This window comes from Microplitis demolitor, chromosome 7 (genome assembly GCF_026212275.2).
Source record: "Microplitis demolitor isolate Queensland-Clemson2020A chromosome 7, iyMicDemo2.1a, whole genome shotgun sequence".
NCBI classification, from domain to species: Eukaryota; Metazoa; Arthropoda; class Insecta; order Hymenoptera; family Braconidae; genus Microplitis; species Microplitis demolitor.
In genome coordinates, this window is record NC_068551.1 from 1550581 (window position 1) to 1564573 (window position 13993).

General features: G+C 31.0%; 4 protein-coding genes across 13 annotated transcripts; 3 read left to right on the forward strand and 1 right to left on the reverse strand.

Moving 5' to 3' along the window:
- The first annotated feature begins 13 nt into the window (after positions 1-13).
- LOC103570934 (mediator of RNA polymerase II transcription subunit 18) lies at positions 14-1208 on the forward strand. Its single transcript, XM_008548840.2, has 2 exons — positions 14-329; positions 646-1208. Exons 1-2 carry the CDS (start codon positions 124-126, stop codon positions 1091-1093), a joined length of 654 nt encoding a protein of 217 aa, XP_008547062.1. The 5' UTR covers positions 14-123; the 3' UTR covers positions 1094-1208.
- A 433-nt stretch (positions 1209-1641) lies between these two features.
- Positions 1642-5638, forward strand: LOC103570937 (RNA-binding protein 1). 4 transcript variants are annotated; one of them, XM_014442548.2, is made up of 7 exons: positions 1642-1807; positions 2198-2413; positions 2489-2584; positions 2833-2880; positions 3013-3060; positions 5072-5158; positions 5232-5630. In XM_014442548.2, the coding sequence occupies exons 2-7, from the start codon at positions 2205-2207 to the stop codon at positions 5233-5235; spliced, it is 492 nt and encodes a 163-aa protein (XP_014298034.1). In that variant the 5' UTR covers positions 1642-1807; positions 2198-2204; the 3' UTR covers positions 5236-5630. The 4 variants fall into 4 exon arrangements, with proteins under 4 accessions (XP_014298034.1, XP_008547071.1, XP_008547073.1 ...); XM_008548849.2 differs by having other exon boundaries at positions 1642-1803; positions 5232-5627; XM_008548850.2 differs by lacking the exon at positions 1642-1807 and adding an exon at positions 1831-1927 and having other exon boundaries at positions 5232-5638.
- Positions 5639-6443: 805 nt separating this feature from the next.
- LOC103570935 (RNA-binding protein 1) lies at positions 6444-10536 on the forward strand. 7 transcript variants are annotated; one of them, XR_008403943.1, is made up of 8 exons: positions 6444-6562; positions 6653-6758; positions 6833-7046; positions 7264-7356; positions 7653-7706; positions 7846-7893; positions 8681-9468; positions 9962-10046. XR_008403943.1 is itself a non-coding variant. In XM_053740492.1 (8 exons), the coding sequence occupies exons 2-8, from the start codon at positions 6728-6730 to the stop codon at positions 10120-10122; spliced, it is 525 nt and encodes a 174-aa protein (XP_053596467.1). In that variant the 5' UTR covers positions 6444-6562; positions 6653-6727; the 3' UTR covers positions 10123-10536. The 7 variants fall into 7 exon arrangements, 3 of the variants coding, with proteins under 3 accessions (XP_053596467.1, XP_053596468.1, XP_053596469.1); XM_053740492.1 differs by lacking the exon at positions 8681-9468 and adding an exon at positions 10119-10536 and having other exon boundaries at positions 9962-10042; XR_008403945.1 differs by lacking the exon at positions 7653-7706.
- A 28-nt stretch (positions 10537-10564) lies between these two features.
- Positions 10565-13717, reverse strand: LOC103570938 (SET and MYND domain-containing protein 4). Its single transcript, XM_008548852.2, has 5 exons — positions 13404-13717; positions 12488-13336; positions 12091-12418; positions 10987-11196; positions 10565-10899 (listed from the first exon to the last, which is right to left on the reverse strand). Exons 1-5 carry the CDS (start codon positions 13705-13707, stop codon positions 10578-10580), a joined length of 2013 nt encoding a protein of 670 aa, XP_008547074.1. The 5' UTR covers positions 13708-13717; the 3' UTR covers positions 10565-10577.
- Between the last annotated feature and the right edge of the window lie 276 nt (positions 13718-13993).

The following is a 13993-nucleotide window of genomic DNA, read 5'->3' on the forward strand; positions in this document are numbered from 1 at the left end:
GTTTATATTTTGAATGAACGGCGACTGGACAAGATTTAGAGGTTAAAAACTCAGAGCTACTAAACAGAATTATTAAGAGAATAATAACATTTGTTTATTTATTGTAAGTGAATTAATATAAAAATGGCGGCGCAAATATCAACAGCGATGGACAGTTTGAGTTCAGCTTTAAAATCAAACATTATTCCTAATCAAGAATATTTACTACAAGGATCTATACTGGACAGTGCTGTTGAGGTTCTGTTACACCGTCTTCGTGGTCTCTGTGACAATGTTGATAGTGGTCCGGAGTCTTTTCATGACCACGAGGCTTGTTTCAGTATCAGAAGGTAAAAAATTTAATTTTTTAATTTTCCTGATAACAAGAATCTGGTCAGAAAGTTGCTGTCAATTAGTTGCGATCTTGACAACTTCTGTCTTTGTAATTGTTGCCACAAGTTGTCATCAACTTCCTAGAAAAATTGAAGCCAACTAATGAGACGTCAACTTTTGCCACCGATTTTCTGATCAAGTTGACGTCAAGTTGTCATCAACTTATGGAAATGTCAATTTTTGCGTTTAGCTTGACGAAAAATTGCAGCAGTAGGTTGTCAACTACTTGATGTCAGTTTATTCAAGTTCTTATCCATGAGTTTTATTTTTCAGAGGACCGACTGAGGCTCCGCTGTCACTAAGAGTCAGAAGAGCGATTGATTATCCAGACATGCCGTTCCAGTTGAGGTACATCGGGCAACCGGAACTTGGAGATAAATCAAGACCGACGATTGTCCGTAGCAGCATCGACATTGGCACCAGCAACACTGTCATTGAGTTTCTGACAGAATTGGGCTGCAGACTGGATTTTGAGTACATCGTCAGAGGCTACATGTTCAGAAAAGGAAGAATGAAGGTCACTGTTTCGAAAATATTCAAAATGCCTCAAGGTAAAGTTCTTGAAACAGTGGAGCCTATTTCCCAGAGTTACTTGGTCGAATTAAGTGTACTGGCACCCAGTGGCCAGGATGCTATCGCTGAAGACATGAGAATTTTTGCAGAACAGCTGCGACCTCTCGTTCAATTGGAAAAAATTGATTACAATCGACTTCATAATTAATTTTTTTTTTTTTTTTACTATATTACTACTGTATCTATTTATATTTTTTGTATTTCAACCAACATATATTTATTTTTATTTGAAATAAAAACAAATATTTCATTTTTCAAAATAATTACCTTCATATTTATTTAATCATTTATTGAAATAATCAAAAAATCATAAGTGTGAATGTAACTGACAGGAATTTTTTAAATTTTTGAATAAATAAATAAAACCTGAATAGAATAAAAATAAAAAAATGCGTATTTAAATAATTTAAAAATTAGCGCGCGCATTTTTTTAAATTTTATTGTTTATTTATTTAAAATTTATAAATTGTCTGATGTCTGCTGCATTCATACGCATAAAATTTTATTACTAATTAACTGTAAATTTTATTTTCCGCTTTTTAATCAACGACCGATTTATTAATGTTTTTTTTTTTTTTTTTGCCAAAACGGGCAATGGAGTTGGCGGTAAAATTGATCGGATAAATATTTAGTTTAATAGAATCCGGCAGAGGCGCTGATAATTGTCATTACAACAATAATACTTGAGTATATATATATATAAAAAAAAACCTCCATTTTAGATTTAAGACTAACACTTGTATTGAAACATTTAAGAATTCTCAGACGTCAATTTCACTCGTTAAAGTTTTAATTGTGATAACAAAATAAAAAATTACTCAATTGAATTTCGCAACCGCTAAATACTCCTTATCATAAGTAAGTAAGTAAATAAAAGTACCGCAATTACACTACATAAAATAAATTAATTCAACTCTACAATCATCAGTTGTGAAATTTTAATTGACGGCGAATTTCGCCATCGAAAAAACTCTATTATTAAGTGAGTTGATCAACGTGTAATATAACTGTCACTTTATTTGTTTATTTACAAACAATTCATAAAGTACAGCTCTAAAAATGTATATAAATATATGAGTTGTTTAATTTTTCTGATAGTAAATTTAATGTGTCAATTTTCTCCGCACGAAGATGGCGGACAAATCGCGGCTTTGATGTGTCCGGTGTTGATGTTGATATATACACAACATACTTACATAAATTTAAATATTTATAATTACCGTGTGTTAATGAATAAATTATAATATTCTAGGAACAAAATGTCGCGTTATCGCGAATGGGATTTGTCATGCAAAGTTTACGTCGGAGATTTAGGCAGCAGTGCCAGTAAACACGAAATAGAAAACGCATTCAGTAAATATGGACCTCTGAGAAATGTTTGGGTGGCGAGAAATCCACCGGGTTTTGCGTTCGTCGAGTTTGAAGACCCCAGAGATGCTGAAGATGCCGTCCGAGGACTTCATGGAACGTAAGTATTTTTTTACGCGACGTCAAAACTAATTAATTATTTCTACTTTCATAAAAAAATTATTATTTTCATCAGGAGATGCTGCGGCACTCGTGTAAGAGTTGAAATGTCTTCAGGAAGAAGTCGTCGTGGTGGTGGGGGAGCTCGTCGCCCTGGTCCGCGTTACTCTAGGTAAGTTATTTAAATAAATTATCATCCTCTAAATCATTGGCGGTCTCTGGGTATGTAAACTGAAAAAAGTCTTGATAGAATCTCTGCATTTATAAATTTTAATTAAAACTTTTTACAAATCCTGAGTGATCTTAAAGCATTTGAATTGTTTTTTAGTTATTTATTTTTTTACACACGAATTTTTTTTACTGAACGTTTTAATTATAAGCACATGTATTTATTTTGGATAAATTTTTGTAAATTTGTAGGTCGCGATCCCGCAGTCCTCGTAGAAAATCAATAGGCCGCTACCCTAGGTAAATTGATTTATTAATTTAAATTAAAATTATTTTTAAATTACGCGCTTCTGCTGATACAAGGCCTCGGATAAGTCAGTGAGCGGTAACAGTAAATATATATGTATGTATATATGTATTTTATTTTCTTAGGTCGCTGTCCAAGAGCCCGAAGAGATCACCCGTTACAAGATACTCCAGGTAATAGATAATTTAAATAACTGTCCGTATTGTAAAGTATTTCAGATCGTTTTACCGGACATAGTGAGCGATGTGCATCGAAAAGTACGTATGTGAGATGAATCTGTTGGATCTTTATGTTGCACGGATTACTATTGCTGGTAGTTTTTTAAACGAGAGTACGAAGATTATAATTATGATATTGATAAGATTTACCATCATTTATTCAGCGAACGAAATAGTAGATTCAAGATAACACGATTTAATAACGCACATATGCACTCGTAAAGTTTAAACATTTATATTATATATTTATTTTATTATAAAATTATACTTTTAAAATAGTATTTTAAAATAATTATAATTTATTTTTTTTTATTTACTTAGGTCATCGTCCATCGTTCGTTGAAATTTTAAATTTATCAAAAACTAACACATGAGTTGTGGTAGCTTGTGTATGAGTTTCGGATTTGAATTACGATTTTTTTTTTTTAATTATTATTTAAATTATTAAAAGTAGTTTTGATCATTTTATCATGACCTTGATTCGATTGTAGATTTTTATTTAAATTCAGAATCCCAATACATGATGTCTCATTTGCATTAGAGTGGGCAGTCTAGGACCATTGATAGTTTTATTGGTTTAAAATAAAAAAAAAATAATTTATATACTTATATTTTGTAAAAAAGAAAATAATTAAATTTAAAATTGATGCAAATAGTGGCACGGAGTATGATAACGTTGATTGTTATAATGGTAAAACTGACCGTTGCAGATTCTACCAGTGTCAACTCCTAGTTCTACTCGTCTCCCCGCCACTACTACTACTACTTCTACTACAGCCACCGTGAAAAATAAATAAACATCTAGCAATAAAAAAAAGTAGACTTTAAAAAGTCAAAAAATGAGTTTAAGTAAAAACAAAACAAAAAAATTATAAAAAAAAAAAATAGCCTGCCTGCCCACTAACTTCCCAACCAGTCACCATCAGTCACCAACCAAGTCACCAATAGGAGCCAGTCGTCTGTCGGATCAGTCAGTCAGTCAGACAGTCCGTTGCTGTCCGTCAGTGTACGTCAATTACCCTTCAATAATCCAACTTCGGGCAACCGCATCTCTTCTAAGCCGTCTAGGAGCACCGTTATCCATCAATCAGTCAATCAATCAAACAAGCCAACGCGATATGAACTCTTCGATCAAAATATTCAGCGCGTATCGTCCCAACTTCTACTACTACTACTACTGCTACTACTACCACTACTACTAGTACTGCTACTACTACTACTACCACTACCGGCAATCACATCGTTTTAATTAGCTGAATATTTAAAAAAAAAATTATAAAAAATATAGTAAATCAATGCGAGCGCATCTTATAGTCGTCGATCGAGCAATGATCAAATGCAATAATGATCACCTACACAACCATCCTAAATTTTCACCCAACCAAGTACCACCAATCATCACCACCAACCACCAATACTACTACTACTACCACCACTACTACCACCACATGTTCACAGTTGTTTTGGGTATTTCACAGATTTTAAAAAATTTTAATCTTGAAAAATTTACTTAGTTTATATGTCAACATATCTATATATCTATATATATATTTTAAAGCTGAGCCAACGAGATTTTTGTCCATTAGACACTAGACTGTTTCACTAACCATGTGTTTATTCACGCTTATTTTTACATGCTTACATTATTTAATTGTTACCTCGTTTGCTCAGTAAATTGAAATTTTTTTTTCTTTTGAAAATTATTGGGATAGCGTCTTACAATTAACTTATTAATTTGATTAGTAATTTGTTAATTAATGAGAGCTTTAGCTATTACTTTCTGATGTGAATTTATACTTTTGTGTCTAAAGAATATATTTGATCATGTTTTTTTTCCGTACTCAAAAAAATGGTTTTGAAAATTAAAATTAAAGAAACATTATCAAATATTGTTTGCAATTAAATATATATCTTCAATTAATTGATTGGTTAATAAAATATTAATATCTGACTCGTAAAATTTTAGGTCGCGGTCTCGCAGTCCACGTAGACGATCATTGACGCGTAGTCGTAGCCGAGACCGTCGTTCTCGCTCTGAGTCTCGTGACAGACGGTAATTATTTATCAATTAATTACCAATAATTATTTATATCAATCTATTAATCATATTTATTATCTAATTACAGTTAAGTGTTTCAACGACCAGTAATTATGGACGGATTTTAAATTAATTAATTAATTATAATATCTAATACGCTCACGTTTGTGTAATTAAGCTCACTGCGTATCACATTAATTATAAAAAAAAAAGAAAACAAATGAAAACAATAATTATAATATAAATACTGTGTGTTAATTCCATATTAATTAATTAAATAATTAAGACGAAGCGATTATTTTTTATTTTTAAATTATCATGCTTTCAATTACATGTAGATTTTTTTACGTATGAGTGAGCTTATTTTTTTAATACTATAGAGTCTGATATAATTACTGAAATTAACATATTTTTGTTTCTTTTTTTTTTAAATTAATTACTCAGTCTATATAATTGTGGTATTATTTTGTATTCTATAATTTAAGAATTAAAAAACTTGCTTATATGTATTTATTAATTATTTCTTGCTGTAATTATTATTATAGTAATAACCATTAATTATTGTTATTTATTTGTATAAAATGCACCTGGTAATTGACCTCCAAATATCCTTAGTACGTTAAATAAATTCAAATAAATTTTAATATTAAATACTACCAAGTGCTCAGTAATCAATTATTGATAGTTTAAATATAATGTTTATATTGATACTCAAATTTATTTAAATTGTTAAAGTTTTTTTTTAATTATTCAAAGGCGCGCAAAGTGGCGCCAAAAATTTCAAATATTTATGATAGTAGAGAATTTCAGACTGAATTTTTTTTTACCGTATTCTGGAGTTCTGACAGAAATTAAAAATGTCTGGTTTATTGGAAAAAATTTGACAGTAAAGTTGGCGGGAATCTGAAAATTTTAAAACAATAAAATAAAATTTTTTTAACAAAAAAATTAAAAAATTGACTTTTAGAAAATTCAAAATTCATTTTTTATCAATTGAATTTTTTTATATGTAATTTAAAAATTGTCTTGTCTGCTGCATTCACATTCATTTCAAATTCTAAAATTGTATGAGCGCAGAAAAAATTTTATTAGTTTCTTCAGTCGTGGGAAAGAGAATGGCCGTAGTTTCTCCTTAATGATTATAATTTTATAGTAATTTTAAGAAAACAATGTAGTACTTAGTGAAAAAGTAAATAAAGTATTGTCTGATGTCTGCTATTACGTATAAATGACGAGATGTCACTAGCTGTCACTTTTACCACAGTAATAAAAAAAAAACGGTGGGGATAATAAAGAACGCGCCGCAATGCGTCGCCATTTTGTCATTTCCTAGTGTACAGTGCTGCAGTTATTGCTATTTGTTGATTATTTTTAAAAATACTCATTTCCCCTCACTTACTCATTACAAATAAATAAGACGTAAGTATCCGCTTATCAATTTATAATAACTCTTACTAAATATATATAAATAACCAAATGACAATAAATTATTTAAATTAAAACCATCAGTTCAAGGTTGTCATAGCGTGGGTTCATGGTTATCTCCAATGTTTTTCTCATAAATAATCATCTATCAATACGTATATGCATGTATACAAATATATAGTAATTAAATGTAAACGTAAATTTAAATTATTTCATTAATGACTTAAAGTTATGATAAATTAAAACTACTTATTAATTTTTCAGCGACAATGTCAAGATATCGCGAATGGGATTTATCATGCAAAGTTTATGTTGGTAATTTGGGCAGCAGTGCAAGTAAACATGAAATAGAAAACGCTTTTAGTCAGTATGGGCCTTTGAGAAATGTCTGGGTCGCTAGAAATCCTCCGGGTTTTGCTTTTGTGGAGTTTGAAGATCCCAGAGATGCTGAAGATGCTGTCCGTGGTCTTCATGGAAAGTAAGTAATTTATTTAATTAATTAAAGATCGATAGTAAACGTCATTACAATTGAAAATTACTCAAAACAAGTTTAAAAAAGTGACGTTTTAAAAATATTTCCATTTCTTTTGACTGACATTTAAATACAAGTGAAAAATTTAAACTGCGCACTGTAACGTTGACGTGAAAAATAAATTTTTCAATTCTCAGTAATTAATTAGATAATTTATTTGCAGACGTTGCTGCGGAACAAGAGTAAGGGTTGAAATGTCATCGGGCAGAAGTCGTCGTGCTGGAGGTGGTCGGAGACCTGGTCCAAAATACTCAAGGTGAGTTTTTATAACAAATAGATGATAAATTTATAAGTTAAATAAAAATAACAGATGATAATTATCACCTGTAAGGTGTAATTAATTGTCAGTTATTAATTTAAATTGCTAGTCGCACGTAAAATAATTTGCTCAATGCACTGTGATTTGAGATACAGGATTTATAGTCAACCAACCGTAGGAAGCCTTGAATAATTTTATTTAAATAATAATAAATATTTAGTTAAGTTGCTGATGGACCATAAATTTATTTAAAATAATTAACGTTTAAATAAAATAATTTTTTACAAACATAGGTCGAGATCGCGCAGTCCCCGTAGCACTGGAAGATCTGTGTCTCGTCACTCCAGGTAAGAAGCTTTATAATTAAAGACTATGGAGTCACAGCAGAGCACCTGGGACTTGACTACTGCCGTTTAATTACCAACATTAATTATTTTTAAACAAGTAATGGTCCGACGTATTTTTTTTTATCTCTTATTTCTCTAGGTCTCGTTCGCGAAGCCCAGATTACTCTCCGTATGGTCAATATCCCAGGTAATTTATATATATATGCATATATATTTATGTGATTTGTTTAGTATTTAAATATTATTGTAAATAATATATATTTATTATTGATATTAATTATTTATTGTTATGTCTAATGGATGTTATGTCATGCACGCATCACTCGAACGTCATCGCATAGTTTTATCATACTAATTTAATATTATATTATATTTATTAACATTATTATTTATTTTTCGATAATCGTTGTTTAATTTATGATAAAAAGTACTTAGAATGGATTTAAATAGACATGGAGATTATTAAATTTATTTATAATGTCTTGATAACGAATATTGCAGATATAAGACAGAGTATATAAAAATAAAATGCGGCTGGAAATATTTTTAGTCAAAGCTCTAATGAGCTGATGATTTGTTGTTTTTATAACTGGAGCATATCTATTTGAATGCGTGCTATGTATGGATTTAAAGTTTATTTATAATTATAAGAGAATTAATGAGAGTTTTGGTTGACTAGTTGGTTGAGATATAGAAATTTAAGACGACAATTAAGTTGAGATGAGATTTGAGACGGTGCGATAATTGAAGAGCAATTTGTTTTAATTAAGTTATTTATTTGTTTATTTATTAATTGATTTAATTTTTTTTTTAAGTATAGTGTGTTGAGCAGGCTAGGACATAGTAAATATATATATATATTTTTTTTTTTTTTATGAATTATATAATGTTAAAATAATAATGACAAAGTCGAATGATGTGCGGTTACTAGTTGCGAGTAAAATAGTTAAATTGGTGTAAACTGACGTTTGCAGATTCTACAAGTGTCAGCTCCTAAGTCTGCTCATCTCCCTGCCACTACTATCACCACTACTAGCATTACTACTACCGCTACTGCTACTACTTCTACTACAGCCACCGTGAAAAATAAATAAACGTCTAGCAATAAAAAAAGTAGACTTTAAAAAGTCAAAAAATGAGTTTAAGTAAAAACAAAACAAAAAAATTATAAAAAAAACAATAAATAGCCTGCCTGCCCACTAACTTCCCAACCAGTCACCATCAGTCACCACCAAGTCACCAATAGGAGCCAGTCGTCTGTCGGATCAGTCAGTCAGTCAGACAGTCCGTTGCTGTCCGTCGTGTACGTCAATTACCCTTCAATAATCCAACTTCGGGCAACCGCATCTCTTCTAAGCCGTCTAGGAGCACCGTTATCCATCAATCAGTCAATCAATCAAACAAGCCAACGCGATATGAACTCTTCGATCAAAATATTCAGCGCGTATCGTCCCAACTTCTACTACTACTATTACTGCTACTACTACCACTACTACTAGTACTGCTACTACTACTACCACTACCGGCAATCACATCGTTTTAATTGGCTGAATAATTAAAAAAAAATTATAAAAAATATAGTAAATCAATGCGAGCGCATCTTATAGACGTCGATCGAGCAATGCAATAATGATCACCTACACAACCATCCTAAATTTTCACCCAACCAAGTACCACCAATCATCACCACCAACCACCAATACTACTACTACTACTACCACCACCACCACCACCACCACTACTACATGTTCACAGATGTCTGGTATTTCACAGATTTTCAAAAATTTTTTATTATCTGTTTACATACGTCCGAGTTCCCAGGGAAATTATTTATCAATAATTATTCAATTTTTATATTTACTCAATTACATAAAATAATAATAATTAAGGCCAACAAATTAGTTAATTATAATTTGCCCTGAGAACTCACGTTTCATCATAGTACAATAACATTCATATTCACATTCGTTTAAAAATAATAAATTTCCTTTAAAATATTTTTTTATTTTTTTTATTTTTAATTTCTTTTTTTGATTTATTAAAAAAGTAACTAATTATTAAAAAAAAAAAATAATTGTGATAACATTTTAATCCCTAGGAAATAAAATAAAATAACTCGAATAATATTTAGCTGTATAACTTTGAAAATTACTTGGCAAATAATATTCGAGTGACTTTTAACATGTTAGATATTTGTTGAAAAATAGTTGAATATACAACTAATTGCTCTAATAATTATTTGTTTGATATTTTAGATCCAGGTCGCGCAGTCCACGCAAGAGATCACTCACTCGCAGCCGCAGCCGAGATCGTCGTTCCAGATCCGACTCAAGACGGTAATTATTATTAATTAATTAATCAATTAATTAATTAAACTTAGCGCTTTTATTAATTTTCGAATTTTTGTTTCAGTTAAAGTGGGAGCGAGCGGACAAAATATTAAAATCCTTAACGAATAATAATTAATAATAATAATTTACCTTTATCTGTATATAAAATATCACTTACATTTAAAAAGTTGATGAATTAATTAAAAATAAATTTTAAATCAGCTTATCCACAACGCGCAAAAAAATGGTTGTTAAAATTAAAAACCTCATAATTATAAATAATTAAATTAATTAACAAAAATCATGAAAATTTTTTTGCTGCTAATAAATAAATAAGTGGAAAAAAAAATTCTAAAAATTACTCAACGACTTATAGTAAAAAAAATAAATGTTTGATTAATATTAATCTAATTACTGATAATATAAGAATTATGACTGCTTAATTGATTATTTTATACGTTTACCGATCTACAGTTAAATAAAAATCATAAATATATCGATTACGTATTTATTTAATTATGATAATTAGTAGTACAATTTTTTATATCACAGCCGTGTTGCCGAGCGGCAGCATGGTGAGTTTGACACCCTGCTGACAGAGATAGTAGTCTTTGATGGGCAGCGCAAGAGTCTCGTCAAGAATTTTCAATATTTTTAAATAAGTATCCAGCGCCTCGGAGTTCTCGCCGTCTTCAAGATGTCTCGAGGCGACTTTGAAGAGCGCGTCAGTGTCCTGAAGAGCTTTTAATCCTTTCATAATATTTGTGCTCTTACCGCACTTGCTGCAGTTGGCCATAAATTCATTTGAGTCGACGTTCACTCGCAGAACATTGCCGCAGGCTGCTCCTGTCTCGCATCTAAATCTGAAAGCCATCAAAGTTTTTTTTATTTAATTAATTATTAATTAACTTTTTTTTTTTTTTTTTTTAGTAATTATTTTTTTTTTTTACCTCAATAATTTGGGATTTATTTCATTGAGTAGCGGCCAGTGTTGGTCGCAAGCTTCGCAGTTGCAGTCGAACCAATAATTCAATCGTAATTTTCGTTTGCGATCCGATTCCTCTGTTGTCGCGAAATGAGGCCCGTAATTGTCGCAAACTTCAGTACCTTTTCTTATTGTTCGAATTGAACGAACTATCATTGTTGTGCCTACAAAATAACTGAAAAAAAAAAAAATTTAGAGGGAGGTACAGATTTTTGACAATTTTGGGCACGAAATTTTTAAAATAAGCAGTTACGTAATTATTTTTTTAAATTCGCGCAATATTTTTACCATACGGTTGTAATTTAAATTTTATTTCATACTTTCATTCATTAAAATGAAGTATCAAATATCAAAAAATAGAGCAATGGCCACAAATTCTTTAAAAAAAAGGTAACTGTTTTTTTTGCCGTTTAATATTTCTATATATAAATCAAATTTAATAATAGATGATAGTAAAAGTATGAGTTTCAAATAGATAAAATATTTGATGACGAGATATGACTTTAAATTAATAGTAAATATATATTTTTATCAGGAATTCTTAAATGTAAGGCAAGAGACCTAGTATCCGACCACTCATGTATTTGTATATCTATATTTAGTAAAATTTAGTATATATAAATATACAGATACATGAGTGGTCGGTTACTAGGTCTCTTACCTTATATGTCATTGAAATAAATCAGAGATAGTAAATCAAAAGCTGAAAAATTAAAATTCATTTATTTTTTATTATTTAAAAAATAAAGAAAATTTTTTCTTTCATTTTTGTAATAAAAATTCAACTTTTATTTTTTTTTTGTTTCAAATTAGAGAGCGATTTTTTCTATGAATTCCGAGATTTTTAATCATTCATATCTATTGCTCGTAGATAAATTAGATTTGATAATAGACCGCGATCAACTCGTACTCAAATTTAAGAAAAATATTCCATGACGTGAGTTTTTATAATTGAACAAAATTTTTATTGTGAGTTATTAAATCCTTATTTATCTGTCATTAAAATGAATTATAGTGATAGTAAAGACATTAATTACAAATTTCTTTAATAACAAAAAAAAGTAATTACCGAACAATCCCTGGATTACAAGAATGATTCAATAGCGCAGGAGTTGGATACAACCCACCGCCAATAAAATTATTTTTACATTTGGCCAAATTAATTTCCCCTCTGGGCTTCACTATCTCGGAAATTTCATGAGTATTAAATTGCAAAAGTTGCAAATGATGGCACAGTAGATCTGCTGCATATAATTCGTCTTCAGTGAGCGGTTCTCCCGGCTGTGATTTAACGTTATCCGGAAGATAAGAACTTAATTTCAGTACTCGTAGCAACCATGCTGTCATATAAGCGCGGTGGAATAAATCATCGATAGTTCTTTCACTCTCATGAGTCACTAAATAAATAAATAGACAATTTATCACTCAAAATAAATAGTAAAAGTATTTTTTCGACTTTTACTTACCGAGAGACCAATAAGACAAGTAGTCACTTCCCTTGAAAGTATGCTCAGCGGTAGGTCTGAAAGATGATCTAGTTTTGTAAAAATCATCTTTCAAAGCCTTCAGTTTGGACCACGGCTTTTGCAGAATTGCTTTGATGGCCAACAGGCAGGTGACGGAAACGTTGGACAGCCATAAAGGGGCCAGAAGTTTGCATTCATTGAGATGCGCTTTGCTGTCGTCGTCGCGGCACCGGGTGCTGCAGTACGCGATGATAGCGCAGGTATCGCACGCCGCTGGATACGGCGCGACATTTTTTTTAAAGCAGTACTGGCAATTTTTCAGTCTGTATTCCCCAAGCAACATCGCACTGTGTGGCTTTTCGACTATCAAAACTTCCCCCGGTTCAATGTCGCGCGTCGCGATCCCGTGTCTTCCCGCATCCGCTGTCTCGCGGATCTCGACCGCGGAACTGCAGTTCGGGTAAAGCGGATTGCAGTCAACTATTTTTGGAAGTTCGCTTCTAGACGTTGATTGTTTGACTAGATTGTTTTTGTTTTTGTTTGATTTATTCAACTCCTTTCCTTTTTCCATCACTGCCAGCATCATCCGTATGTCCATCTCCAGTTTCTGCTTCTTCTCCAGCAGTAATTTGGTATCGTCTAAATTTATCAGAGTTTTTTTGAATGACTCAATGGCCTGCGTGTTGTTTTTAAGTGCGAGATAACATCGGGCGCGTCGCTCTTCTAATTTATATGCCAGTTCTTTGGGATATCCGATTTGAAAGGCTTCATTTGCGTCCGAGAGCGCTAGTTCATGTAGATCTAGATTGTACAGAGCCGCGGAACGGTTTGCTAAAAATATTCCTAGATCTGTAATAAATAAATTGATTTTTTAAATTAAATAATCAATCAATTTTTATTTTATTTAAATACGAACCTTTCTTGGGAGTCACCAAAATAGCATTTGAATAAATTTCAAGTGCCTGCAAATAATTACCCTGTCCGAAATATTTATTTCCGGTTTCCTTTATTTTCAGCGCATTCTCGATGTTTTTCACTGGACAGTTTTCGACCTCGAGAGTAAGATAATGAGCCTCGGGATGGCTGAGCAAAAAAGAGACCCGCTCGCCATTGGTATTTAGAGACGCGAATTTTTTGAAATCCTCGTCGATCGCTTGCCGACAAGCCAGCAAATTTGACTTAAAGTAACTTGCGATCTCGATGTCATCGTTCTCTAACATTGTTAGTAATTTTCCAACGCGGGAGCTGAGAGTAAACTGCTTGATTTTCTACGGTACACTTTCTACTGTTCTATTTTTGTTATTCTATTTAAATCGCGTGGGTTAAAATAAGACTTTTATTTTTTCTTCTCAACTTATCAATTAGATTAAATAAATTAGTTAGTATTTATTTTAATAAAAATAAAAATACTGTAATGAAATTTATTTTTTTATTCTTAAGTACAATATATACAAGTCTTAATAATTATAATTAATAATTAAAAAAAAACTATATTAAATGATTGTT